A 26,440-nucleotide genomic window follows, 5' to 3' on the forward strand; every position below is an offset into this window, starting at 1 on the left:
TTCGTATCTTTCTCCATTATTTCTCCACTTATAAATACTTAATTCTCTCCACTCCCTTCCTCATCAAAACCATTTAGCTTCATCCACATTCACAAAGGCTCACAAGTCACAAGGTAATTCTCTTTCTCTCTCTATTGATTAGCTCTCTCATTCTCAAAAATCAGAACTTTTCAACAGTTACTAAACTTTTATAGTCACCTCTTTAACTAACTCAAGTAACTAATCCAATACAAAACCCATATTGTTTCCTAATCTAAACTCTTCTCTTTTTTCTTCTTTGTTACAGATACAAAACCATGAAGAACATACTCGCTTGTATAGTTACCATCATAAACCTCTCGAACCTCGTAACCTCTTCACAGTCATATGAAACATTCGAGTACACAGCAATCACTTGCAGATTCCACAGTGCCTCCATAACAGAGTTCGGTGGCGTCGGAGACGGCAAAACCCTAAACACGAAGGCGTTCCAGAGCGCCATCGATCATCTCAGCCAATACTCATCCGACGGCGGAGCTCAGCTCTTTGTCCCTGCCGGAAAATGGCTCACCGGAAGTTTCAACCTCACAAGCCACTTCACTCTGTTTCTTCACAAAGACTACCCTTCTCGCCGCTCAAGACTTGAACGAATACCCAATTCTAAAAGCTTTGCCTTCGTACGGACGAGGACGCGACGCCGCCGGCGGAAGATTCGCTAGTCTCATCTTCGGAACTAATCTCTCCGACGTAATTATCACCGGTAAAAGCTTCATCATCTTCTTTTCTTTTTTTCGAAAAAAAACAGAGAGAACAAAATAAGAGCCGTTGGATGTTATTTTATAGGGAACAATGGCACGATCGACGGTCAAGGATCGTTTTGGTGGCAAAAATTCCACGGTGGCAAATTAAAATACACTCGCCCGTACCTGATTGAAATAATGTTCTCAGATACAATTCAGATCTCAAATCTAACGTTCCTTGATTCTCCATCTTGGAACATCCACCCGGTTTACCGCAGGTTTAATTATCTCCTGTATCTCACTCTCATCTAATACCATGCACCCTCACCACAATAGATTATTAATAAAAACTTATCCTACGTGGCAGCAATATCATCGTCAAAGGCGTTACGATCATCGCTCCGGTGAAATCTCCGAACACCGACGGTATCAATCCAGGTTCGTCACCGCTCAAACGTCAAACCGAATCGTTAGTTTTTTTAGTTTCTTGATTTTAAGTAGATTTCGATGTGTGGTTCAGATTCATGCACGAACACGAGGATCGAAGACTGTTACATAATCTCCGGCGACGACTGCATCGCCGTGAAAAGCGGATGGGACGAGTACGGTATCTCGTTCGGGATGCCGACGAAGCACCTCTTGATCCGTAGATTGACATGTATCTCGCCTTACAGCGCGGCGATCGCGCTCGGAAGCGAGATGTCCGGCGGAATCGAAGACGTGAGAGCTGAAGACATCACGGCGTACCAAACAGAGTCCGGCGTACGGATCAAAACCGCCGTGGGGAGAGGAGCTTTCGTGAAGAACATATACGTGAAAGGGATGAGTCTACACACGATGAAGTGGGTTTTTTGGATGACCGGGAATTACAAAGCTCATGCTGATTCTAATTATGACCCTCACGCTCTACCGGAGATAACCGGAATGAATTACAGATATATTGTAGCTGAGAATGTTTCTATGGCGGGGAGGTTGGAAGGAATCTCTGGAGATCCTTTTACTGGGATTTGTATCTCGAATGCTACGATATCTATGACGGCTAAGCATAAGAAAGTGATTTGGATGTGTAGCGATGTTGAAGGTGTTACGAGTGGTGTTGATCCTAAGCCTTGTGATTTGCTTGTTGGTCAAGAATCGGAGAAGAAGAAGAGGATGATGAACGACGGTGGATGTGATTTTCCGACTGATGTTTTGGAGATTGATAATGTTGAGCTTAAGACTTGTAGTTATCAGATGAGTTAGCTAGCAAAATGTTTGTTATCTTTTCTTTTAACCTAATTTCAGATTTTACGAGATTTCTCTGCAGAGATTGGTGTGATATATATGGTTTTGGTACTACTTTATATGATGAAATCAAATCTATGAGAAGAAGTATACATGTCTGTTGTATACTTTTTTTTTTATCTATAGATGAAACAGAGAACATGAAACAGAGAAGCCTCAATGGTTACTTGTTCTTCTTGTACTAATTGGAGTAGTCAATGATTGTGTAGAATTTGAAATTGATCTTATTTGAGTGGTTGGTTAGTTTTGAATGATTTGTTAGTGGTAGGATACCAAATCAAAGAAAAAGCTGTCGGTGCAAGTAAGCTGCAGAACAAAACTGTAGCTAGAAGTGTGTAAGATAACAGGACAAAGTTGTAGCTTGAGGTGCAAGCTACAGACAAAAGAACATGTTTCATTCCATAATTTCGATTATTTTTATGTGCTCATTGGAAGGTGAACATTTACTTGTTGGAAAATTCTTATATAGCAGTATACAGATAGTTACATACTTTCAATAATACATATTCCGTTTATTGAGTCATCTACATATAAGATATAGACACAATCTAGTTGAGTATTATCATATATTATTTAGTAAGACCGACATGCTACAAAATCAAGGAGAAAGGAATGCATATCACTCAGTGAGTGTATATTGACTATGTGGAAGATGACAATAACCATACCACTTATTGTGTGGAAGCTTGTATCCATAAAACCATCTTGCAGTGAACGAAATTCAAGGAGCCTGTCAGCCACATCTACCTCTGTTAGGTTCGCATTCTTATGCACTTCTTTTTCCAGCCAAGCCCAGAAATGAGCTAGAGCAGCAGCATCTCTGCATAAGAAAACAGAGAACATGAAACAGACTTGTTCTTCTTGTACTAATTGGAGTAGTTAATTATGTGTATAATTTGGCATTGATAATTTTTGAGTGGTTGGTTAGTCTGATTCGTTAATCGTTACTGTAAAATTCATCAGGATACCAAATCAAGGAAAAAGCTTCGGTGCAAGTAAGCTGCAGAACAAAGCTGTAGCTAGAAGTGTAGGATAACATGATAACGTTGTAGCTTGAGGTGCAAGCTACGGACAAAAGAACATCTTTCATTCCATAATTTCGATTATTATATGTAATCTTTTCTTTCAACATAATTTCAGATTTTACGACACTTCTCTGCAGAGATTGGTGTTATATATATGGTTTTGGTACTACTTTATATAATGAAATCAAATGACTTAGCTAGCAAAATGTCTGTATTAATCTTTTCTTTATAATAATCGAAATTATGGAAGTTAGATTGTATAATTTGGCATTGATAATTTTTGAGTAGTTGGTTAGTTTGATTCGTTAGTTAGTCGTTTCTATAAAATTCAACAAGATACCAAATCAAGGAAAAAGCTGTCGGTGCAAGTAAGCTGCAGAACAAAAGTTGTAGCTTGAGGTGCAAGCTACAGACAAAAGAACATGTTTCATTCCATAATTTGATTATTACTATGTGCTCATTGGAAGGTGAACATTTACTTGTTGGAAAATTCTTATATAGTTAGTATACAGATAGTTACATACTTTCAGTAATACATATTCCGTTTATTGAGTCATCTACATATCTACTTTGTTAATTTTGATATAGACACAATCTAGTTGAGCATTATCATAGAACCGATTTTAAGCTCGGAGCAATGGTGAATGAGGGGACATCAACTTTGGTGACCTAGCATGTTCATCGTACATCATGGACGAGAAACTCAGCTTGAGATTCTTTTGAAAACTCTTACGTTTCTTGTTCTCATTTTTGTTGTTGCAAAGGCAGTTACAGTTATTATTAATCTTGTTGGCTCTGTCTCCAAGCACAAAGTCTTTGATTCGCTCAAGTCCAGTTTGGAGTGTGTCTTCGTCCATATTAGCAAAGCAAACTCGGAACCAACCTGGCTCAGAGCAGTGAAACGACGAGCCAGGAGATACATTAATCTTGACCTTATCTATAATCACCCGCCAAAGGGCCATTTCGGATTCAAAGGTTTGGTCTCTAAGCATCTGCCTTAAATCCATCAAGACGAATAAACCGGCGTTACTTCTCAAGCAAGAGATACCCATCTCTTTAAGCCCTCCCGTGAACATACGATGTCTCTTTGCTACTCTCTTCGAAACCTCAATAAGAAAGTTATCCACAAATCTCTGATCAGACAACATAGCAGCTAGAAAACTTTGGGTCTGCGAGGAGACCAATCCAAAACTCGACATCCTCCTTGCGCAGGACACAACAGCATCGTTGTATGAGTAAACCACTCCAACACGGAAACCGGGAAGACCCATGTCCTTTGAGAGACTGTAAACGATATGGATCAGGTCTCGGTTAACATGAACCATCTCTTGGATGATCTCTGCGACACTGATGAATGCTGGCTCAGTAAAAACGGTGGCAGCGTAGATTTCGTCGCAGACTAAATGAATTTGCTTGTCGTTGATGAAGTTAACAATGGTTTCAAGAGCTTCTTGATGAAGAGTTGTTCCAAGAGGGTTTGATGGGTTCGCGAGAATCAAGCCTTTGATCTTGATACCGGTTTCTTGGGCTGTAAGGTATGTTGATTCTAGGGCATGTTTTGTCACCTGGAAATTGTTTGAGCTGTTACAGTCCACAGGGATTATTCTAATTCCAGTTCTCCACCTTAAGTCTCTGTCGAATCTGATATGTTTAACAAAGTAATCATTGATTAGTTCTGTGAGTGAAGAGTAAGTCAACTAAGTGTTAATTAGTGGTTTGACTTTTGTTAAGGGTCAATGGTCGATATATATACAGTTGCAACCAAAATATTGAACCAATCAAAATGAGTTATAATCTATCACAATTTTAATTATTCTGAAAACGCATTATTAGAAGAGATTTTGGTTTTGACCAAGCAACCAAAATAAATATGTGTTATACAGTAACTAAAACTTTAGCCCTTTTCGATTACTTTTATCTTAATCACTAATTCTATTTTATAACACCAAAAATCACTAATTCATATGTCTTTTCAAGTTATTATTAATTGGTAAACTAATATTTATTTGAATACTAACAAAGTGTGTGTGTAAATACGTACGCGGCATAATAAGGAGTAGGGACGAGAAAAGCGTCGCCGGGATCAGCAAGACAGAACATGAGCGTCTCATTTGCTCCGGTGGCTCCTCCGCTCATCACCACCCTCTCCGCCTCAAAACTCGCTCTTCCGCCTCTCGCTCTCTCCATAAACGCCGCAATCGCCTTTTTATTTTCCATCCCCAAACAAACCATTATTATTAAAACAAATCATTAGTTCTAGTAATTTACACATCTCAAATTAATTCCCAAAAGAAAAAGAAAAAGGAAAAAAATTCCCAAGACTAGAAAAAATTAGAATCATAATCTCCCATAAATGTAAGGTGTATAATATCACTATACAAAACATACGTGAATGAGCTATATATTATACAATATTTAATTTACCACTTCCATTGATTTACAGAATTAATAGTTCAAGCATAAAAAACACTTGATACTGTAACATATGTATATACCTTATATAATACGAATATAGAACTTATAAGAAATGAGAGAATACCTGTCTAAATAGTTTGAGACCGTTATAATCTTGTAAAATAGCGATGTCGGAGAAGGAGTCAACTCCCTCCGCCGTGCAAATAGATGCATGTGGATTTTCCTTTATCCAATCCTTGATCAAATCTGAACAAAGCTGAAAAAAAAAAACATAAATAAAATAGGAAAACGTATTAGAAGAAGAAAAAAGTAACGAACTCATTCATTACTAGGTGGTATGAATTATATAAGAAGACGAACTTGATTCTCGGCGAGACCCATTTGAATAACACCTTGTGGATTATGAGTCGGATGTTAACGATTATTGTCGTAAGCTTTCTCCCCGTCGAAGTACGGCGAAGCTTCTCCATGCTTGTCACCGGAGGCTAATTTGGATAGGAGACTCGCACCCTGATGATGAGACATTATATATATCCGATCGAGTAATTTGAACAACGTGTGTGAGTTTTGTGAAGTTGATATGGATCGGTTTGCTTGTGATATAAACGAAATATAATGGGAGCCTTTGATGATATTATTTATAGTGAAATATAGAGACCATATGAAAGAAACTTGTTTCCACTATTCGGAAACTTATTTGAAAATTTCTGTTATCTATATTCTATAAAAGGTGTTTTTTTTTGTGGGGACAAAATGTGCTTCCATAAAGTCAAACCTAGAGCCAAAATGTTTTGTTTTAGTATTTGTTATTGTTTTTTACTCTATACCAATAACATGTTTTTTCTTGAAAGGGAACTACTTATATAACATAAAAAGAAAGAGTGTTATTAATGCTATTATAATCAATAAATGAATAAACAATTAATTTCTATAACTGATGAATATTTTTTTTGTGCAAACATATAACTGATGAATCTAGTTCCTACGTAGTGATGATAAATGTTACAAACCTATACCCATGCATATGGTACATTTGAATTGTTAAGAACTTTAGATACGATCCTATGTAAAACGCTAAACATTGTAACGCAAAGTATATATACTTGTATTTATTTGTTATTAAGAATGTTTTGGAGTACACCAGACTATTTATTAATTATGTTAGAAAATACAGAAGACTTGGTATCACGGTACTAACTAATAACATTAAAAAGACTTTTGTGTTCCATTGATTTTAATTAAACAATTAAATCAACCACGAGGTTTAAAGACAAAAGAGAATGAACAAATTAAAAGTCGATACTGCTTCAAGGATAACGTAGTAATGCATAGTAATGCAGATACGGAAGCAGATTGGTCGTAGTAACAAAATAAAAAAGTTCAAGTCTTACGAACTCTATTATTAGACCCACGTTGATCTAGATTCGGGGAGAAATGTTTACCTTGACTTGGTGGTATTTTACATTTTTAGAAAAATAAAAAAGAGCTTTAAATTTTAGGCTCGACATAATATCCGAATAATCTTAAGAATAAAGTATTTCAATACATAGTTTCTTGTAAATTTACATTTGAACATTAAGATGTTACAGTCGTATTCAAGAAGCGTTAGTTAACTAATAATCTATTTTCCAGATTATAAAACTATGTTAAACTTGGTCAAATCGTATATTTAAGCTTTAAAATTACTTTGCGTGTCGACCGCAACGTGACCTATGGTCTAATCTCGTGCGATTAAATTAGTTTAAGAGGAAGAAAAATGATTCAAATACTTCGGTAATGGGGTTGGTTGTGAAGCTCTAATACTTCTTCAAGGTCATTCATTATGTTTATATAGTAACTCATAATTACAAATTAACATGTGAAACCAAATTTGAAAGTATTGGACACGTGACAGCAGTCCACTAAGGAATTGGAGATCAAAGATCTTTGTGGACGGCTTTTAAGATGTATGACATTTAGCCATTTATAGTAAAACTTCTCTCTAAATCAAATTTGCCTTAAATTGAATTGGTCGGAGATGAAGAAGTCTAAAACTAGATGGACACGTTGTATTTGAATTGAGTGATTACTCGTTTTCTTATTATTAGTTTGTATTTGTAGGGGAAAAGAATACGTACACGCACGTGTAACGAAATGCCTTTTTGTATAGACGGACTGTAGTGTGATCTTAGCTGTCCCCTATAGAATCTTGGTTAGTGATGATAAACTTTTCCATATTGATGTTAATTGTTACGTCAACTCTTTCATATATATATATATATCCTTTATTTTAGTTTTTACTAATAAATTATAATTCTTCTTACTTCGTAAATGCATGTGATAGATATATACTTTGGCCTTAAACTGTGACGTACGACTAACAAATACAAACGACGAATGATCGGAACTAAAGCTATAGTGGTTCAGCTTCCAAAGTAGTATGTTTAAGCATATACATGTAATGCGTCTCTTTGCCAAATCGGTTGTAAGGTTGATTGTGACATAAAATCGTTTTTCGACAACCAGAGCCGGACTTGAACACATTGGCATGAAACATTTCAATGGGTCCCATTTTAATGGCATGAAACATTTCAATGGATTTCACTTGAGTTTTTCTTTTTTTTTTTATTATTGCAAAGAGGCCCCATTTTAAGAAAAACACACAAAAAATGCTATTATTCATAAGTTTTTCAGAATATTATTATTCATAAGTTTTTCAGAATATTATTCATTTAAAACAGGAGTTTCTATCAATTTATTTTGTATGCATATTTTGTTTGTATAACAAAAACTTTGATGTTATTTTTTCCTTAATCCGTATGGAGCCCCAGATTTCATCGGTTTGGGTCTGTCGACGATGCATGACGATTAATTAAAAATTACAAAATCTGTCAACAAACTTGGTTAAAAACTCACTCCAACAAAATTTAAATAGTAATATTTGAGTTGGCTACTTAGCTCAAATTATTGTACAAAGTGTTTATACATTTTCACTGGATGTGTTTCAACAAATATACTATTTATTTGATAGTTGTATAAAGATATGTACAGCATCAGATTCCTTTATCTTAAATTTTTTTTTCTAAACTGTATATGTCCAAAAGTTAAATTTCCTACAATTTTCCTACTTTTTGTATTGATGATAGAACAAACTAATTAAGAAAGCTAGGTGCGGATGATGTTTCCATATTAACATAAGCTTAGGCAATTTGTTTACGGAATCGATTTTAATTTTAGACTCTAGCTAGTCTGCGCTATCGCTAACATGCAAGAAAACTAAAAAAAATGTAGTTGTCAAATAAGTTAATAATCGAATCAGAAAAACTCCAAACTTCGAGTTATTTGCAGTATTACAAAATTATTATACATGTTTTCAGTATAAAGATAGAAGCATGCATAACTCCTTTAATTTATCCATATTAACAACAGAAGTCCCGATCAAACCTTTAGGAAAGTAAAAGGATATAAGTAAGAGTTGAAAGAGAATCTGTGTTCTTAATTTCCATATCCACCTTACATAAGATTCTTAGCAGATGAAAGTGTTAATTCAACGTAGAGAAAAAAACAAATGTTTAAAAATATTCATCTCTGACCATGTAATTGATTTTTATTGTCAAGTAGTGTAATAGTCTTGGGAGAATAGTTGTATTTTACATTCTTGAAAAATATTATCATAATAATATTTCTTTGGTTCAAAAGTATTACTGTATTATTATTTTCTTCCTCACAAAACATGATATATTGTACGTACGTACGTACTACGTAATAAGTGGGAAACTGGGAATAAAACACGATTATAATGGTGCGAAACCGCGAAAGATCTTACGGTCGTGACCCCTAGGCTCTTGCGTCTTAATTAGGCCACCTTTAGGGGAGTTTATAAGGCTAGTTACAATGGGCCTATTGAATCTTTTTTTCATCAGCTTAATGCCGACAACAACCGTGTTGAATAAAAAAGAAAATCGATGTGGATTGATCTGAGCTGAATAAATTTAACCCGTTGAATGTAAATGAAGTGGGGTTTCCAGTGATACGTATCAGCGGGTGATTGGAGGGAGGGGTGAGAGAAAGTTTTTTTTTGACAGATATAATTTTTTTTTCTTATGTTGTTTTCCTATTAGCTATCCATATTTTTGTGTTTTTTATCTCCTCTCAATTATTTATACTCATTTATTTGGTTATAATCATTTTTTTTAAAAAGAAATTTATATCAAAATTCATAATTTTTTTAAATCTATATATAGAGACCATTTTCGTTTCATTTGGATATAAAAAAATCTATAAAATCTATATATTAGCTGTATTGTGTGTTTGTATTTTCCGAATTTGAAGTTTGTGTAATTTTATTTGTTTTAATAAAAATAATTTTTATTTTTGTTATATTAAAATATTAGCTAAAAATATAAAATTCAATTAAAAAAATAATAATGTGACTTTTATTAATTTTATATTACTATAAATGTGTTGTTATCAAATTAAGTAAAAATAAAAATATAAAATGAAAATAGTGGGGTAAAGTGTTAAATTCTACTCCCTCCGTTTCAAAATATAAGATGTTCTAAATGACCACTTTAAAAAAGTTTAACCAATTATAAATAAATCTGCAAAATATAAAGTATTAAACTAATCTAAAAGTTACATAAAAACTTGAAAACATCCTATATTATGAAACAAAAAAACCTCTCTAAACATCTTATATTACGAAACGGAGAAAATATTAAACAAAACTATTGAAGATGTTAAAATTGAGTTGGGTGTTGAATGATTAGGTGGAAGAAAGAGAAAATGATGTAGAATGTTAAAAGTTGAGGTGGAGGGTGTTGAAAAAAAAACATTTTACATAGCCTAACGATTAGTCAACAATCTTATCAAAATATCTTAAGATTAATATTGTTGTTTTACCAATAAAATCATTAAAACAAAACTAGTCAACTCGTTGAACATATAAACGGGGGACTGGATAGTCCGTTTTCGACACGTGTATAGGGAAGCAAATCATCTTGCTGATGGGTTAGCTACTTATGTGTTTTCTCTTCCTTTAGGCTTTCATGTTTTTAATACGGTCCCGAAGTCTGTTGATGGGCTGGTACCTGCGGATGCTGCTGGTCATTTGTGCATGAGACATATTCGTGTGTAATTGTTCTTTGCTCTTTTAATAAAACCTGGGGTAATACCCCGGCCGTTTACCAAAAAAAAAAATAAACGGGGCAGCTTTGACTTCCTCTCGTCACTTAACTTATTATAGTCAAATTCTCTCTGCTTAGGATGCGTTTAGTCAATTCAAGACACGTGTCTGTTCTCAATGGAGAACTCACTGAATACTCGATTATCTGAGGCCCATAAGTCAATTGGCTCATTGTTTAACTTTAACCTAATGCATCGAGAATTGTAGCATGCTGGATTTTGTTTCAACTTTCACAAATTAGTTTCGGTTAATAAAAATAAAACCAAACATAAATAACGATTGTGTAAATTGTATAGAAGAACGGCAGAATCAAAGACAAATTTTAAATCATTTTTACTAATCTATAAGTTACTGAATCTACTAAACCATTATCCCAAGCCAAAGACATCGAAAGGTGAAGCTTTCTCAGTCGGAGTAGCAACAGAGTAACCTTGCATAAACTTCCTCAGCTTAACTAACTCATTAGAACCTGAGAGACGCTCCATTAGAATCTCCATGGTGATCTGATTTGGGTCACATGACTGTTCTACCATCTCATCCATCAGTTTAAGCAATGTCTCCGCTTGGCTCTTCTCCTTGAGACACTTAAACAAGGCATTGTAAGTCTCAACATTAGGCCTCACCATCTTCATCTTCATTTCCTCTTTCAGCGAAAGAGCTTGTTCGTAATTCCCCAGCTTAGAAAATGCGTTTATGAGAATGTTGTATATCACAGTGTTCGGATTGACCTTTGACTGCAAACCCATTTCCTTGAAGAGCTTCACTGCTTCGTTTAATTCTCCGACTGAACAATAAGCTTCGATTACCGCTCCATATGTTACAACAGTCGGGTCTAACCCGTCTTCTCTCATCTGCTCCATCATTTTCTGAACACTCTGGAAGTCCTTGTGTCTGCCGAAAAACGAAATGAGTGTTGTAAGTGATGGAATCAGGTTTCATCCCTTCTTTTTCCATATCGGTTAGCATCTCATAGACTTTCTCTGCATTATTCTTATCACAAAACAACCCAATAAACATGTTGTAAGCCAATAAGTCAAGAGAAAACCCTCCCTCTTTCAGTTTCTCCACCACTCTAATGGTGTCATGATCCTGCCTCGCTTGGCACAATCCAGAGATCAAAGCATAATAGATCTTTGCATCAGGAGAACAACCAGCTTCCAACATTTTGTCATACCAATGCATAGCCTTTTCTATGTTACTCACGCTGCAACAAGCATGGATCAATGTCATATAAGTAACCACATTCCCTTTCACGCCTTCGTTTTCCATATCCATAAAGAAAAGAACCGCCATGTTCAATCCGTGGTGCCTGCACATTCCTTTAACGATTGTATTAAGAGTAACCACATTCGGTTTGATCCCGTCCTCCTTCATCTGAGAAACAACTTCTTTAGCCGTCTCAAGCCTTCCAGCTCTGCAATACCCATCGATCAAGCAATTATAAGTAACTGCATTGGGCGCACAACTCTCTTCCACCTTCATCCTTGCCAACAACTCCTCTGCTTCTTTCAACCTCCCCATCTTGCAGAGCCCGTCAATGAGAGTATTAAAATGAATCGAATCAGCTTTAATCACATTCCCATCTTCACTTCTCTTTCCACATATTTCTTCAAAAAATTTGAGCGCTTCATCGACCCTCCTTGATTTGCACAAAGTGTTAATAAGGACCCCTAAAGTCACAACATCAGGCCTCATTCCAATCTCATCCATCTTCAAAACTAAAGCATTCATTCTACCAATGTCCATATTCCTTCCTAAGCATGACAACAGCGCATTGAAAGGAGGAGCTTCAAGTGGGGCATTGTTCTTCATCAGGTCGCTCAAAATATCCCAAGCTGCATTGGTGCTACCACCATTTTTGCATAGACTATTAATAAACCGAGTCAACCAAACAGAGTTTGGGGAGACACCATGAGAGCTAAATCTTGAAATCAACCCAATGAGCTTCTCTTCAGTCAAAACCCTTCCTTTCTAAACCTCGTGCAACACAATATCCGCTGTGATTCTATTAGGAGGAGAAACTGATTCTCTCTGAAGCATTTCGTCGAGCACCTTGAAGGCATCATCCACAAGTCCATTTCTTAGCAACACATCGATTACAACATTACGAACTGGAGTGTTTTTCATATCCGAATCGAGTCCTTCGTATACAATAACCGACTGATTTACCATACCCATACCCCCAAACCATCGGATCAGAAGCTTAGCTGCAACAACAGTAAGCGGTATGTTCTTCTCTTTAGCAATCTCGTAAAGCTGGAGAAGTTTATCCCGCGATTCAGGTCCTTCCCTACCGGCGAATTCAATAACCGATTGTAACGTCAAGGAGAGAGATGCTTCACGGCGTTCCAGAGACTCAGATTTCAAATCCAGGTACTCGAAGAAAGAGATTGCTTGAGAGTACGATCCTAGCCGCCGCGTGATTTGAGCGAATGCTATAGGAGAAACAGAAGATGAAGATACGAGAAGTGAGCTTAGAGACTCGCTCGACGCCCAATCATGTTGCGGGAGTCTTTTGAGGTTCTCCAAAAAATTGGCTACTACGGATTCCTGGCTCTCCGATTTGATTTACGGCCGTGGTGGATCAACATCATCAGAATATCGGCGGAGGAATCTGACATGGTTGAGCAGAACATAAGAGTTCCGGCGCCGGGAAATTGATAGCACGATACTCATCGTTAAGGTTTGTGAAGTGAGACGACGAACTCTGTTCGGCGGATTGAAGTGTCACTCAACGAACAAGAAGTTTGGGCCATTTCCAATAATGGGCTTTAACACTTATTTGGCCCAGAAAATCTATTAAAATATTTACATAAAGAGGACAAATCTGTATTTTTCTCATAAAACTGAACATGAGTTTTATATATTGGACTCATTATGTTATTACAGAATAAGGACAAATATTTATTTTTTCTCAAAACACTATCCCCTTTGTTTTATTAATCAAGATACCACCCTGAACTCTGAGATAGTTTCTATGGTTTACACCAATTTACCCGCAAAAAGCTAATCCTATAGAAGGATTTTTTTATTTCTTCAACCATAACTACGTACTCAAAATGAAGAGCTTAGAGAATTGCTATAGCTGTCACTAAGAAGATGGTGAATCTGAATGCTCCATCTTCTCAGCTGATGCTGCTGCAGCAGAAGCAGCCTTATCTAATCCCAACTTCTGTAACTCGCTTAAGAATCCATCAAGGTCGCTTGAGGAGATCTTGTAAGGGCTGTGAGAAGGACCTGGAAACAAGTGTTCAGGTACTTCTTCCTTATACTCCAAGAGCGCTTTGTTGATCACTTCTCCTACTTGAGCGTACTGTTTGCAAAACTTTGGAGTAACCTGAATTGAAAAGAATGTAAGGATGCAACACAGCGGAAACAGTTAGATCGTAAAAGCAGGAAGATGGAAGAAGGATGATGATTTATTATGATAGATGATTGGTTTAGGATTTAACCTTAGCATGATGTGGATGCTGCATCATCCCCAGAAGATCATGGTAGACTAAAACCTGCATCCACAAGAAAAATATGACATACTTTATCAGAATAGTAGATAACTCACTCTTTTTGTGCTGATCTATCTTACTCTTTGATCACGCAAAAAAGCCCCAATAAAGATTGAGAAAATGGTTTATTCAATCAAACAAGATAAGCACACAAAACTGAAAAAGCCTAGTTTTGCTCAATAAGATAACCTACAGAAAGAGTGTCAAAACGAACCTGTCCACTACAGAAAGGGCCAGCTCCTATACCAATGGTGGGAATATGAAGTGCAGAGGTTGCAGCAGCAGCAACGGGAGGCGGAACACATTCCAAAACAACCGAAAAACATCCAGCTTCTTGTAAAGCCATGGCAGTTTCAACAACCTAATCACACAATATAAGAGAAAATCGTTTCATCACACCTTAAAAAACTAACCTTATTAAAGATTACATACACACCCAGGGCATACACATCACACATGCATAAACCCTTAGTTTCATACCTTAACAGCACTAGCTATGTTTTTGCCCTGTGGCCTAAAACCACCAGAACACTGATAGCTTGAGGAGTCAATCCAACATGTCCCATAACCGCAATCCCTGCTTCCACAATGGATTTTGCAGCAGTAATCCTTGAAGGTGACCCTCCTTCAAGTTTAATAGCATCCATTCCTCCTTCCTTGAGCACTCTAACTGCACTATCAACCGCCTAAACACCATTCAAACAATCAAAATCAATGATTTCAAAGGGATTTAACTGAAAAAAATTTAGCCACCAAGATGCTTAATTTGAAACAAAGCATCAAACTTTACCTGATTGGTGCGAGATTCATAAGTACCAAACGGCAAATCGCCGACAAGAAGTGGCCTTTTGGCTCCACGAGCGACGGCGCGACAGTGAACGAGCATCTCGTCTAAGGAGATAGGAAGGGTGGTGTCATAGCCATGGAGCCATGGCAGCTGAATCACCAACGAGACAAACATCGATCCCGGCTGTATCGACGTGAACGGCGGAAGGGTAATCGTAGGCGGTGACGACGGTTATCGGTTCACCTTTCCGATGTTTCTGTCTCAATTGCGTCAAAGTCACTCTCTGATTCGGGTTCTGCGGTTTCGGTCCTCCGTAAACCGTGTTTTCCGGTACGTTGCTCATTAACCGGACGGTGGTTAAGGCCACCCTCGAAACACGCGAGCAGCTCCGGACGAGCGATGAAGCCATTGTTGCTGTCTGATGAAATTAAAGTTTTTTAAATTTAGAGACTTTTTATTTTTATTTTTTTGGATAAATCTTAAAAAACAAAAAATGGAAACTTGAATTAAAAAAACGATGTTGATGACTCACGCGCTGGTGTCTCCGATTCCGAAGTTGACTGCTTTCGTACTCTCTCTATCTTCTACTCCATCAAAATCGTCTCTTTCGGTTCGTGGTGTCATCAATCTCTACCGTCGCCGGAGATCTTATCGTGTGTTCACCTCCATGGCTGTAGCTGGGGAATCGAGGTCGGAGCATGTCACAGGGAAGTGGTTTTCTGTGCCGGAGCTCCGATTGCGTGACCATCGATTCATTGTCCCTCTTGATTATTCCAAAACTTCTCCCAAAATCACCGTCTTCGCTCGAGAAATTGTTGCGGGTAACTTCAAAGATCGGGGCTTTTCGATTTAAGAACTCTTTCTATGATGCTATTTTGATTGAAGTTTGAATTTTGCAGTGGGGAAAGAGGAGCAAGCAATGCCGTATTTATTGTATTTACAAGGTGGTCCAGGATTTGAAGGACCAAGGCCTAGTGAAGCTGGTGGATGGATTCAAAGAGCTTGTGAAGAGTTTCGTGTTATCTTACTTGATCAAGTATGATACTTTAGTTTAATGCTTTTCTATGGACACTTTTCTTAGTTTTTGTGTTGCTTTAATTTGAGTTTGGATTCCTACAGAGAGGAACAGGCTTGTCAACTCCTTTAACATCTTCCTCAATGCTTCAATTCAAATCAGCTAAGGATTTAGCTGATTATTTGGTTCACTTTCGAGCTGATAATATAGTTAAAGATGCTGAGTTTATTAGACTTCGTCTTGTTCCTAATGCTGACCCTTGGACTATTTTGGGTCAGGTAAGTTTTTTTTTTTTTGTCTCTGTATTGTCTATTAGTCAGTCTACTTCAGTTCTTGTCATTTGATTTCTTGTTTATATTTTTTTCTTCTGCAGAGTTTTGGTGGCTTTTGTGCACTTACGTATTTGAGCTTTGCGCCAGAAGGACTAAACCAAGTGCTAATAACTGGAGGAATCCCACCAATTGGCAAAGCATGTACCGCAGATGATGTGTATGAAGCCGGTTTTGAACAAGTTGCTCGCCAAAACGAAAAATACTACAAGAGGTTCCCTGAAGACATTGAGATTGTTCGCGAAATCGTAAAGTACTTGGCTGATTCTGAAGGCGGTGGGGTGAGGGATTACAACATTTGCCAAATCCTCTGACCAGTTTAGTTTAGCTCTTTACTTTCCTATGTTTCGTTTTCTTTAGGTACTTCTTCCATCAGGAGGCATTCTCACTCCTAAGGGTCTTCAAACTCTTGGTCTTTCTGGTTTAGGATCAAGTACTGGTTTTGAGCGCCTTCACTATATGTAAGAGTCTAGCTTTGCTTAATTTTGTTTTATCTGTCACCTCACGTGTTCTGTGTTAAATCTCACCGTCTTTATTGATCTTAGGTTGGAGAGAGTATGGGATCCTATCTTAGTTACTGGAGCTCCAAAACATATTAGTCAGTTCTTCTTAAACGCTGTAAGAGAACCTCAAAAATTTGTTGTTTTTCGAGATCTGTTAAAGAGGGAATTGGTAGTCTGAGATGTTTTATCGTTGCTGCAGTTTGAGAATTGGCATTCTTTTGATACAAATCCACTATATGCTCTTCTTCACGAGGCCATATACTGTGAGGTATAGTCTCTTCAAATACCGCAACCTCTTTCCTATTTCATACATTGGTTCTAGTTGTTGTCATGTTCTCTTAATTGGAAACTTTTTCAGGGTGCTTCATCAAGATGGTCTGCTCATAGATTACGGGAAAAAGCTGAGCTCAAATTTGATGCAGTGAAGGCAGTCAAAGAAAGTCACCCTGTACTTTTCACGGGAGAGGTACATGTTTCAAGTATTTCTAATTATATGACTAAAATATACTCAAAGCTTGGATGATTGGTTCACGTTGGTTAGCTAAATTAGTATTTTGGATTTATTACATAGATGATATTTCCATGGATGTTTGATGAGATTCATGCCTTGAAGCCATTCAAAGCTGCCGCTGATCTCTTGGCCAAGAAAGAGGATTGGCCTCCGTTGTACGATGTTGCTAGATTGAAAACTAACAAGGTCTGTTTTCTGAATCTTCATCTGTTTTTCTTTTCTTATGGATCAAACAATGTTCTCTGTTTTCACATGTCTCTTTCTTTCTGGTAGGTGCCTGTGGCTGCAGCGGTTTACTATGAAGATATGTATGTAAACTTCAAGCTAGTGACGGAAACCGCTTCTCAGATTTCGGGTATCAGACTTTGGGTAACAAATGAGTTTATGCATTCGGGTCTTCGTGATGCTGGAAGACAAGTTCTTGATCATTTGTTGGGAATGATCAATGGGAAAAAGCCTCTCTTTTGATTCCTTGTAATAGTCAGACTCAGAGCATATATGACTTGTGGTTTTCTTCTTTGTATCCTCTTTGAGAATTAAGTGCGTAAAAGAAAGTCTTTCAATTTTGAGCTTCCTTTCCAATCAATGTTCATGAAGAAGATTCTATATTGTCCAACTTTACAGGTGAGCCATAGTGAGATCATATATATATAATGTCAAGTGTCAACTAGACAACTATTATAGAACTCTGTAGAAATCTGTTAGACTATATGTTTCGAATCGTACAATAAGTATAGAAATGGTGCAAGTAATTTTACCAAACTGGAAGGTGGTGCTGTCAGTCAGTACTGTGCTTTATTACGGCTATTGCAGGAAATTTTGGCTGTGTCATGTAATATTTATAGCTACCGTAGATGCTGAGGGGCTATCTGGTGCTAATCCTGCTGAAGTACAGAGTACAGAGCTTTGGTGTGTATTTACTTCTCAGACTGAATTTTGAATTTGGTACTTATTACTAAAGTGTTGTTGTGGAGTCTCTGAGCTTTTCTTTCCTGTTATGTTTATAGCGCAGGGAAACTGGATTGGATCTTCGAATCTACACACTTTTAGATCCTCTAAATGGAGAACTTCTCATTAAAGTTGATGAAACACTAACTCAGGTGCGAGCCTATCATAAACAGCTATTTGTGTGTGTATGTGTGTTGTTGTTTCATATGTTAATGCTTAACAACAGTTATTTGTTGTTTCATACGTTAAATATCACTTTATTGCCAATAAGATATGAACACGTCACTATCAATCCATCGTGTGAACTAGAAACCCAATCTATAATAAGACTTTGATTCTTCATATACTTTTAGGAAACCGCAAATTTTATATTTTAGATTGGCATTTGTCTAACCCTTTTGTCAATTTCTTTCCAACTTCTTTTTCTTTTCCACACACATTCTTGCCAAAGCTTTTTACGATTAAAAAAATAAATAAACAAAGAAACACAATAAAATCAGAGACACACATGCATTATATATGTTATATATATGACAAAGCTCATATCTCTCAAATTCACCAAAACTTCACTAATATGAAAATGAAGGAAGAGACGCTGATGGAAGTAAAACGTGTGACTAAGAGCTGGAGCAAGCAAAAGAGTTAGTGAATCGGTTGATGAACAATTTGAAAACCCTTCTTCTAAAGAATCAAACATGCGTTTGATCTATGGAATCCTCCGTTCTTACGAAAATTCAATAGTTATGATGAGTCTTGATCAGAAAACTCTTAAGAGAAGCCCCGAGACCAAGAGAATGGATCCGAGTAACAACAAGAAGAGGTAAAATTAATGAGAGATTATTAATTTTTGTGTTTTGTATTTTAGGACATTTGTATGATTGTCTTTTCTTGTTTATTTCTTGATCTGCAGAAGAACCTCGGAGAAGAAGACGTCCGAGAAAGTTAAGATTTGTGTTGGAAGAGAACAAGAAGGAACTTCTCAACTTGATGATAGTTTTTGCTGGAGAAAATATGGTCAGAAAGATTTTCACGGATCCAAGAACCCTAGGTATATCATTATATCATTACAATCATATCTTTCTAAGCATTACAATATTTTTAATAATATAGTGTTTGATTTTGTGTGGACATTGCCAAATTTTGAAAATTAATTTACTTTGTTTTGTTTATAATACAGAGGATATTATAGATGTACACATCGATTCACACGAGGGTGTTTAGCGGTGAAGCAAGTACAAAAATCAGATGCAGACTCTTCGTGTTACGAAGTCAAGTACTTAGAGAGTCACACATGTAACGGCAATTTACTATCAACCACCAAACACTCTATTTCTTTGTTTAAAGAAGAAGAACGAAACAGAGTACCTAAGTTACATCATGTTAGAGAGCAATCAGAAGACCATGTGAAATCTGAAGAATTAATGTTAAGTCTCGATGACTTGGAAAACAAGAAGGAGATTTTCAAAACGTTTTCATTTTCAAATCCCGAGACTGAGAATACTACTGGCTGGAAAAATCTGATGGAGAATTTTTCTCCTACAACAACATCAGAATCTGGAATCACCAACGAGTTGATATATGCGTCTTCTGCTTCTGTTGCAAATTCACCCACCGAGGATTCGTGTTTCTCTTCTTTGAAAAATATTCTCGATTTAAGTTATGATTGGTCTTTGATGTAATATAAGTAGCTCTGATATTGTAATAGTAGAGTTCTTTGCTTCTTCCTCAAACCATAGGATCGTAAAGCTATTTAAGTCATAACTGAATAGAAATAATCTTTATTTTTAAATGCTATCTAGTGGATGAATGAAGTTTTTCTAATTTAGTAATAATGGAAAATTTTAAAAACCATTACTATCATGGTTTATTATTGGGAAAAATGTCATTAAAATCCCCAAATCTACATTTTTATTGATTTAAAGTCCGAACTCTGCTTTTGATGGAAAAAAACACCAATTATTTGTTGACTTCCAAATAAATCGCAAACTCTCGTTGAATTAGCCTTTTGAGGCACAACGTTAAGTGGACAAACGGATAAATTAAACGGGGTTAATTATCCGTTAATAGCAAAACAACGCTATTTATAACACTCTAAAACCCCCAAATTGAGAAATCGATTCTCAATTTCCCCAAGTCATAAACCCTAATCGATCTAACCCTAATCAAACATTGAACAAGTTATATGAAGAAATATGTTCAAAACAGATTGAACAAGTTATATGAAGAAATATGTTCAAAACAGATTGGCTAGCACTATGTACGTTGTCTCATGGTAGAAAACTCCTCAACTGAGGTTGACTAGATCCATCGGAATTCATAACACATGGATCAAGAGATATAAGCAGTTAGCTGAAAGATATATAATAGGCTTGGTCTTTCAAAACTAGAACAAGAGATTAACAACACAAATTTCCTCTGGTGCTTTACATGCAAAGGCGTAGAAAAAAATCTAAACCAAAGTGATATAATGCATGCATCCAACATAACCATTTTACCTTTTTAACTTGATCATAGACACGTATATATAAAAACTTTGGTGTTGCAAAGTGATATAATAAATAATGTATGCCCAAAACTGGAAGATCCCAATCGCTTTTTAAGCCCAAAACTGGAAGATGAGAGACTTGCTGAGCAAGGCTATCGCTATCTATTTTATGGAGAAGATTGTAAATATCAATTATTACCAATTCTAGCCAATTTCTTCATTATTAGAGTTTTGTATTGTCTTGGTAAAATAAAACACGAGTGGACGAAGAAAAAAACTTCCAACAGCAATGTCTCTGCTTCTCAGCCGCCTCTGGAAACTTTCTTCCCTGAAAACACCTATAGTCGTCGTAAGCTTCTCTTCTCCTGATCTCTCCAATGGCTTTGTGTTCTGTAATACTCCTTCTAATGTCTGTGATTGTTACTACGCAGAGACACCTCACTGCTCGTTCTTTCTCAACTTCCTTTTCGAAAAAGGTTTCCAGATCTACTTTGAGTAATGGGGATGTGGGATATCTTGAGTTTTTTGAATATCCTTATAATGAGTTGATGGAGGATCCAGGAACGATAGGATCATCCAAAGGAGTGGTTGCTACACTGAAGGAAGGAGTAGTGTCAGTCGGGGAGCTAGGAATTACTCTTATAAGGGTCAATATTTTCTATAATAACCAAAACCTATAATTTTTTTTTGTGGGGGTCAATAAACATATTTGTAACTATTTTATGGGGGTCACTATGTATATTTTCATGATTTTTTTTCTGATTTTTCTTCTAAAAATACAAGTAAACTTTTTTTTTTTTTGTAAATCCATAGGGGTCAATTGACCCCCATGCTAACACACTGCCTCCACCTCTGAATAGTGTCTCTCCAAGAGAAACCAAAGCCAAATAAGCCAGATGCAGATCTAAAACGCATCTTGCCTCCCCTTGTAACTCTACCTCATTGCCAAACCCAAATTGTAACCAACGTAGCTCTGTCATCCTTTTTCCCCGAGGAGGAAGACTTTGTTGTAGAATATGAGAACTGATTGATTCTATTCATTGAGAGATCACATATTTATACAACAAGGTTGTTGAGATCGTAATCCAAGGAGACTTGGAGATTACGTTAACTATACAAGATAAGAACAACTTGAGATAATCCTTATCTATACTAATACGCCCCCTCAAGATGGACGCCGGCGACAGAGTCCAATCTTGGCAGAGAGATCAAGAAAACGAGCATGAGGTAACGGCTTGGTTAGCGCATCCGCCAGTTGATCAGCAGAGGAAATGTGAGCAACGCGAAGTGTTTTTCCCTGAACCTGTTCCCGAACAAAATGATAGTCGAGAGCGAGGTGCTTCATGCGGGAGTGAAAGACAGGATTAGCCGACATATAAGTTTCCTCAATGTTGTCGCAGTAAAGAACCGGAACAGCAGTGGACTTGAGACCAAGTTCAGTCATGAGTGAGTGGAGCCATTTGACCTCGGCAACAACAGCGGTGAGAGCACGATACTCAGCTTCTGTTGACGAACGAGCAACCCCGGTTTGCTTCTTTGAGGACCACGAAACAGGTTTATGACCCAAATAAGCAATGTATGCACCCGTAGATGTATAATCATCTCGATTCCCAGCCCAGTCAGCATCAGAGTAGGCGTGGAGGTTAAGAGGCGATTTGGAGGAGAATAAGATACCTATGTTAGCAGTGCCTGCAAGATAGCGAAGCACCCGTTTCACTGCCTCCCAGTGAAGAGTCCGCGGCTGGTGCATGTACTGAGAGAGACGATTGACGGCGAACGCAATATCCGGTCTTGTTAGCGTGAGATATTGAAGACTTCCGACCGTTGCACGATAGACAGAGGAATCAGGCAGTATATCATTGGAGGAGAGAGTAAGAATCTGACCAGAAGACATCGGAGTGGCGACTGGTTTGGCATCAGCCATGTTTGTCTTGCGGAGCAAGTCAGTGATATACTTCGTTTGTGTGAGATGCAGTCCAGTCTTTGTGCGGTAAGCTTCCATTCCAAGGAAATAAAAACAGTTCACCAAGGTCTTTGAGCAAGAACTTTATAGAAAGAAGATCAGTGACACTCGTGATAGCCGCCATGGACGTGCCAGTGATGATGATATCATCAACGTAAATGAGCATGTAGACAAACGAGTTTCCCGAATGCAGAACAAACAGAGATTCATCGGCCAGGGACTTCTTGAAGCCTATACTCACGAGAAAGTCTTTAAGGGCAGTGTACCAGGCACGCGGCGCTTGCTTAAGCCCATAGTTAGCCTTATTGAGTCGACAAACATGATTTGGCTTGTCTTTATCCACAAAGTCTGGTGGTTAAAGCATGTAGACTTCTTCTTCAAGAGGACCGTGGAGGAAGGCATTATGGACCTTGAAATTTTTATCTGTTACTTGACTATTGTTTAATACCTCCAAATTTGAAAATTATGAGTATTATTTTCTTTCAATTTATTAGTTAACATTAATTCACTCATCTTTGTTAAAAAAATTGGATTGTTTCCTTTATTCATTCATTCATCTAACTTTTGTTTGGTGTCGTTTTCCATCTAATTGTATTGATCATCTCTTTCAAGTATTAATTTAGGTAATTAATTGTGATTTCTATTTTTTCATAGATTTATCTTTTTAGTCAATTTGGTTGGTTGCAGTTGCAGCTATGAGCTCTTTCTCCCTACTTCTCTTATTACTTTTTTTATAAATTTCGATAGAATAATGATTTAAATTTTATTCTATGTGAATATCTTTCAAAATTGATTATCTGATCATGATTCAGTAAACCTAGATTTATATATCTTTAACATTATTCTCTTATTATCACTGAATCGATTTTTCATTTTTATATATATAACAAATATTTTATTTAACTAATTTGGTTAATTCATCTTAGTCATTATTTATGACTTTTATATAATACAATTAAAAAATTACCAAAAACATTTCACTCGAAATGTGAAATTAACAATGTTAATCATTTTAAGTATATATAATAGCAATCCAAATAAATGCCACCAAAAGTTATGTTTTTTTTAATCATATCTTTTGAATAATTTTTTAAAAAAATTTGTAGAAAATTTAAATTGTGTGTTTTACAAAAAGTTGCGATTGTTCATTGTAACAATTTTTTTTTGTAAAGTTGCAACTCTTTATTGTAGATTTGGGTTTATTTGAATATTATATCTTTTAAAATCTATATATATTTGTATGTTTGAACTGTTTTCAATTTTTTGCAATAACACAAAATAATTTAAAATTTTAATCTCAACGATGTGTAGAGCTTTCTAAATTATTGTCTAACATTCATTTTTTTTAAAGTAAAGAAATTATTCCAATTCTTGATTTAACAAAATATTTTTGGAATGATGAATCTAATTTATTTACAACTTTTAGTTAATTTTATATATAAAAATTTAATGAAAATACCTAGAGATTTTTTCCAAGAGTTATATGGATTATATAGTGAGTTTTTAGATTTGACTTTTCAATATTGTAATAAAGATATCTTTTTTTTTTTGTCAACCATTGGGCCACAACTGGTCGGCCCATTAGCCAAATTCTTACATTAGTAGGAGCCAAAACTCGATCCCGAGTGTGATGGTGCCTTCTACAAATGGACTTATTTCTTGCCACTACACTAAGGTCACTTCACGGTAATAAAGATATCTTCTAGTATTTAAAAGCAGTTTATATGATTTATTAGGTATAATCAAGTGCATATACAACAGTTGTGATTTTCGTAGTACCTTTTCCTAAAAAAATTGCTTTTATTTGTTTTTTTTAAAATTCAAACAGTTGTATCTATTCATTGTAGATTTGTGTCTTTTTACTATATTTTATCTATATTTTTTCATCACAACTTTTCGTTCTAATAGGTGTGTCTATTAAATAGTCAATGTCTTTTAAACTCTCTATATATTTATCTCTTCGTCAGTAACTAACAAGTTCGTTAAAACAAAATTTTCATTTTATGTTGAACCTAAATAATTGAATATTAATATCTAATATTCAATGTTATTCTATAATCTATCTATACATTTTTGGAGACATTTATAAAATAAATCCTGAAGTTAGCACTTATTTACATACATGCCATTGACATTAAATAATTAATTTAATAAACAAATTAACTCTACTTATATTCGATTTTTTTTATAGAAACTAAGTGTTTTAAAAGGTAACAAATATAATTATAAATGTATCCAGATTTTATTTCCTTATTTTATAAAGAAGTGAGTGAAGAGCTATTGTTCATCAAAAATTTAAAAAACTGATTTGATAAAAAGTGACTTTAAGCCTCACATACTATATTTTACTTTCACGGATTTCGTATGATGAAGTTTTGCGGATTAAAAATCTTTGAACATGTTGCGTGATCCGCCTAGCGTGGCGAGTTTGGACTATAGAATCAACACTAAAACTATTAGTTTATTTTATATACTATAATTTGTAGTCATAGTTTGGAAAATTAACTTATAAATTATTTAATATATGAACTAGAAAATATTACACATACTACAACACATTCTTAATATTCCTAAAAAGAAAAATTGTATACACATAAAAATAGACACTAACATACCAAATAGCCATATACCTCTGTTTAACAATAGAAAACAAAATTAAGTGTTTTAAATTTTTATATTCTATCAAATAACAAATTTAATGTAATTAGGTTATAAAATGTATAAAACGTAAGAAAAATAAAAAAACATTCTAAACAAAATTATAAATTAATTAGATAAAAGTTTATTAATTGGGAATTTGAAAACTAAATAAATTAAAAATTATTATTTAAAATACAGTAATTTATAATTTAGTCCTCCGGTGTACCGCGGGTGAAAACCTAGTCGATACAATAAAAGATGGAGTGTTTATCGCCGACACCTCAGTTAAAAAAAAAACTCTATCCTATCAAATTATAACATTAATACAGCTCATCTAAATTTACTCATACGTGTACTAAAGAAAATAGAAGCAAACCTCCAAGTGTTTTATCTTTCTGCTTCTTCGTCGTCGTTTTTCTATTCTTTGATTTGTTCTTCTTCTCCGTCGCCGATTTGAGCTCACGACGGAAGCTGCCTCCTTCACGTTGACTTGGACTTGGTCTTTGCTATCTCTTTCGCTGATTGTCACTAATGTCTCTGATTCCACTGTTATTGTAAATGGCGCTCCAAACTCATCTCTTGCCTATCGATGTACCTGTTCACATACACGCATAAATTTGTTATTGAATTGTGGGTTTCTTTCTTCTGGTGCTTGAATTTTGCAGTTTGTTTGTTGTCTTTGTTGGATTCATCTAGATTTTGTAGTCTGTTATATTGGGAAATACTTCTTGTGCCTGATATTTATTTGTTTGTTAGATTTGAGATTTTGTAGTGTGTTATATTGGGAATTTCATTGAATTAAATCTACGTTCTTCACCTCCGGTTCTTATTGATCATTGTTCAACACTACTTTGTTGATATTGTAAGCAACTAGTCATTAGATAAGGCTGGGATCATTGAATGTGATTCATTTAGGTTGTTTCTTAATTTTCTTCAGTTATCACATAATGTTTGTAGACATGAGTTCGAGAAATTCTTTTGAATGTTCCCTGTTCTTTAGATTTGCAGAACACTTATAGCTCAACTCCCCAAATATATTTATCGATACACCTGGAACTTTGCCTATGTTCACGACGGCTTTAGGCAAATCTGTCCCACTGAAAGAGTCTTCAATGGCAAAAGCTTTGTCTATTCTTGGGGGTGATTAAA

At 35.8% G+C, this 26,440-nt stretch overlaps 4 protein-coding genes and 3 pseudogenes across 5 annotated transcripts; 3 read left to right on the forward strand and 4 right to left on the reverse strand.

Annotated features, from left to right (window-relative positions):
- On the forward strand, positions 1–2,097 carry LOC104699854 (annotated as a pseudogene).
- On the reverse strand, positions 3,553–6,030 carry LOC104699855 (1-aminocyclopropane-1-carboxylate synthase-like protein 1). 2 transcript variants are annotated; one of them, XM_019227268.1, is made up of 4 exons: positions 5,804–6,030; positions 5,568–5,689; positions 5,070–5,230; positions 3,553–4,669 (listed from the first exon to the last, which is right to left on the reverse strand). In XM_019227268.1, exons 3-4 carry the CDS (start codon positions 5,213–5,215, stop codon positions 3,652–3,654), a joined length of 1,164 nt encoding a protein of 387 aa, XP_019082813.1. In that variant the 5' UTR covers positions 5,216–5,230; positions 5,568–5,689; positions 5,804–6,030; the 3' UTR covers positions 3,553–3,651. The 2 variants fall into 2 exon arrangements, with proteins under 2 accessions (XP_019082813.1, XP_019082812.1); XM_019227267.1 differs by having other exon boundaries at positions 5,568–5,699.
- LOC104699856 lies at positions 10,864–13,369 on the reverse strand (annotated as a pseudogene).
- On the reverse strand, positions 13,451–15,354 carry LOC104699858 (annotated as a pseudogene).
- LOC104699859 (proline iminopeptidase-like) lies at positions 15,389–17,838 on the forward strand. Its single transcript, XM_010415252.2, has 10 exons — positions 15,389–15,718; positions 15,797–15,933; positions 16,017–16,190; positions 16,286–16,522; positions 16,602–16,702; positions 16,787–16,859; positions 16,944–17,012; positions 17,103–17,210; positions 17,316–17,441; positions 17,529–17,838. The coding sequence occupies exons 1-10, from the start codon at positions 15,415–15,417 to the stop codon at positions 17,721–17,723; spliced, it is 1,524 nt and encodes a 507-aa protein (XP_010413554.1). The 5' UTR covers positions 15,389–15,414; the 3' UTR covers positions 17,724–17,838.
- On the forward strand, positions 18,874–19,882 carry LOC104704187 (probable WRKY transcription factor 46). Its single transcript, XM_010420314.2, has 3 exons — positions 18,874–19,023; positions 19,114–19,251; positions 19,381–19,882. The coding sequence occupies exons 1-3, from the start codon at positions 18,899–18,901 to the stop codon at positions 19,880–19,882; spliced, it is 765 nt and encodes a 254-aa protein (XP_010418616.1). The 5' UTR covers positions 18,874–18,898.
- On the reverse strand, positions 21,854–22,612 carry LOC109125377 (uncharacterized mitochondrial protein AtMg00810-like). The gene has a single exon (XM_019226961.1). It carries the CDS (start codon positions 22,610–22,612, stop codon positions 21,854–21,856), a length of 759 nt encoding a protein of 252 aa, XP_019082506.1.

The sequence above is a fragment of the Camelina sativa genome, chromosome 7, assembly GCF_000633955.1.
Source record: "Camelina sativa cultivar DH55 chromosome 7, Cs, whole genome shotgun sequence".
In the NCBI taxonomy this organism is placed as follows: Eukaryota; Viridiplantae; Streptophyta; class Magnoliopsida; order Brassicales; family Brassicaceae; genus Camelina; species Camelina sativa.

What these genes read in the sequence shown, in the direction of transcription:
- LOC104699855 (XM_019227267.1), bottom strand. Translation starts at nt 5,824, where the DNA reads ATGGGTCTCGCCGAGAATCAA. An exon ending in GTCTCAAACTATTTAGACAG is followed by an intron (nt 5,231 to 5,567) that starts GTATTCTCTCAT and finishes GAAAATAAAAAG; the next exon opens with GCGATTGCGGCGTTTATGGA. An exon ending in CCTACTCCTTATTATGCCGC is followed by an intron (nt 4,670 to 5,069) that starts GTACGTATTTAC and finishes TAAACATATCAG; the next exon opens with ATTCGACAGAGACTTAAGGT.
- LOC104699859 (XM_010415252.2), top strand. Translation starts at nt 15,415, where the DNA reads ATGTTGATGACTCACGCGCTGGTGTCTCCGATTCCGAAGTTGACTGCT. An exon ending in CTGTACTTTTCACGGGAGAG is followed by an intron (nt 17,211 to 17,315) that starts GTACATGTTTCA and finishes TTTATTACATAG; the next exon opens with ATGATATTTCCATGGATGTT. An exon ending in CTAGATTGAAAACTAACAAG is followed by an intron (nt 17,442 to 17,528) that starts GTCTGTTTTCTG and finishes TCTTTCTGGTAG; the next exon opens with GTGCCTGTGGCTGCAGCGGT.
- LOC104704187 (XM_010420314.2), top strand. Translation starts at nt 18,899, where the DNA reads ATGCGTTTGATCTATGGAATCCTCCGTTCTTACGAAAATTCAATAGTT. An exon ending in CCGAGTAACAACAAGAAGAG is followed by an intron (nt 19,024 to 19,113) that starts GTAAAATTAATG and finishes CTTGATCTGCAG; the next exon opens with AAGAACCTCGGAGAAGAAGA. An exon ending in CACGGATCCAAGAACCCTAG is followed by an intron (nt 19,252 to 19,380) that starts GTATATCATTAT and finishes TTTATAATACAG; the next exon opens with AGGATATTATAGATGTACAC.
- LOC109125377 (XM_019226961.1), bottom strand. Translation starts at nt 22,612, where the DNA reads ATGGCTGATGCCAAACCAGTCGCCACTCCGATGTCTTCTGGTCAGATT.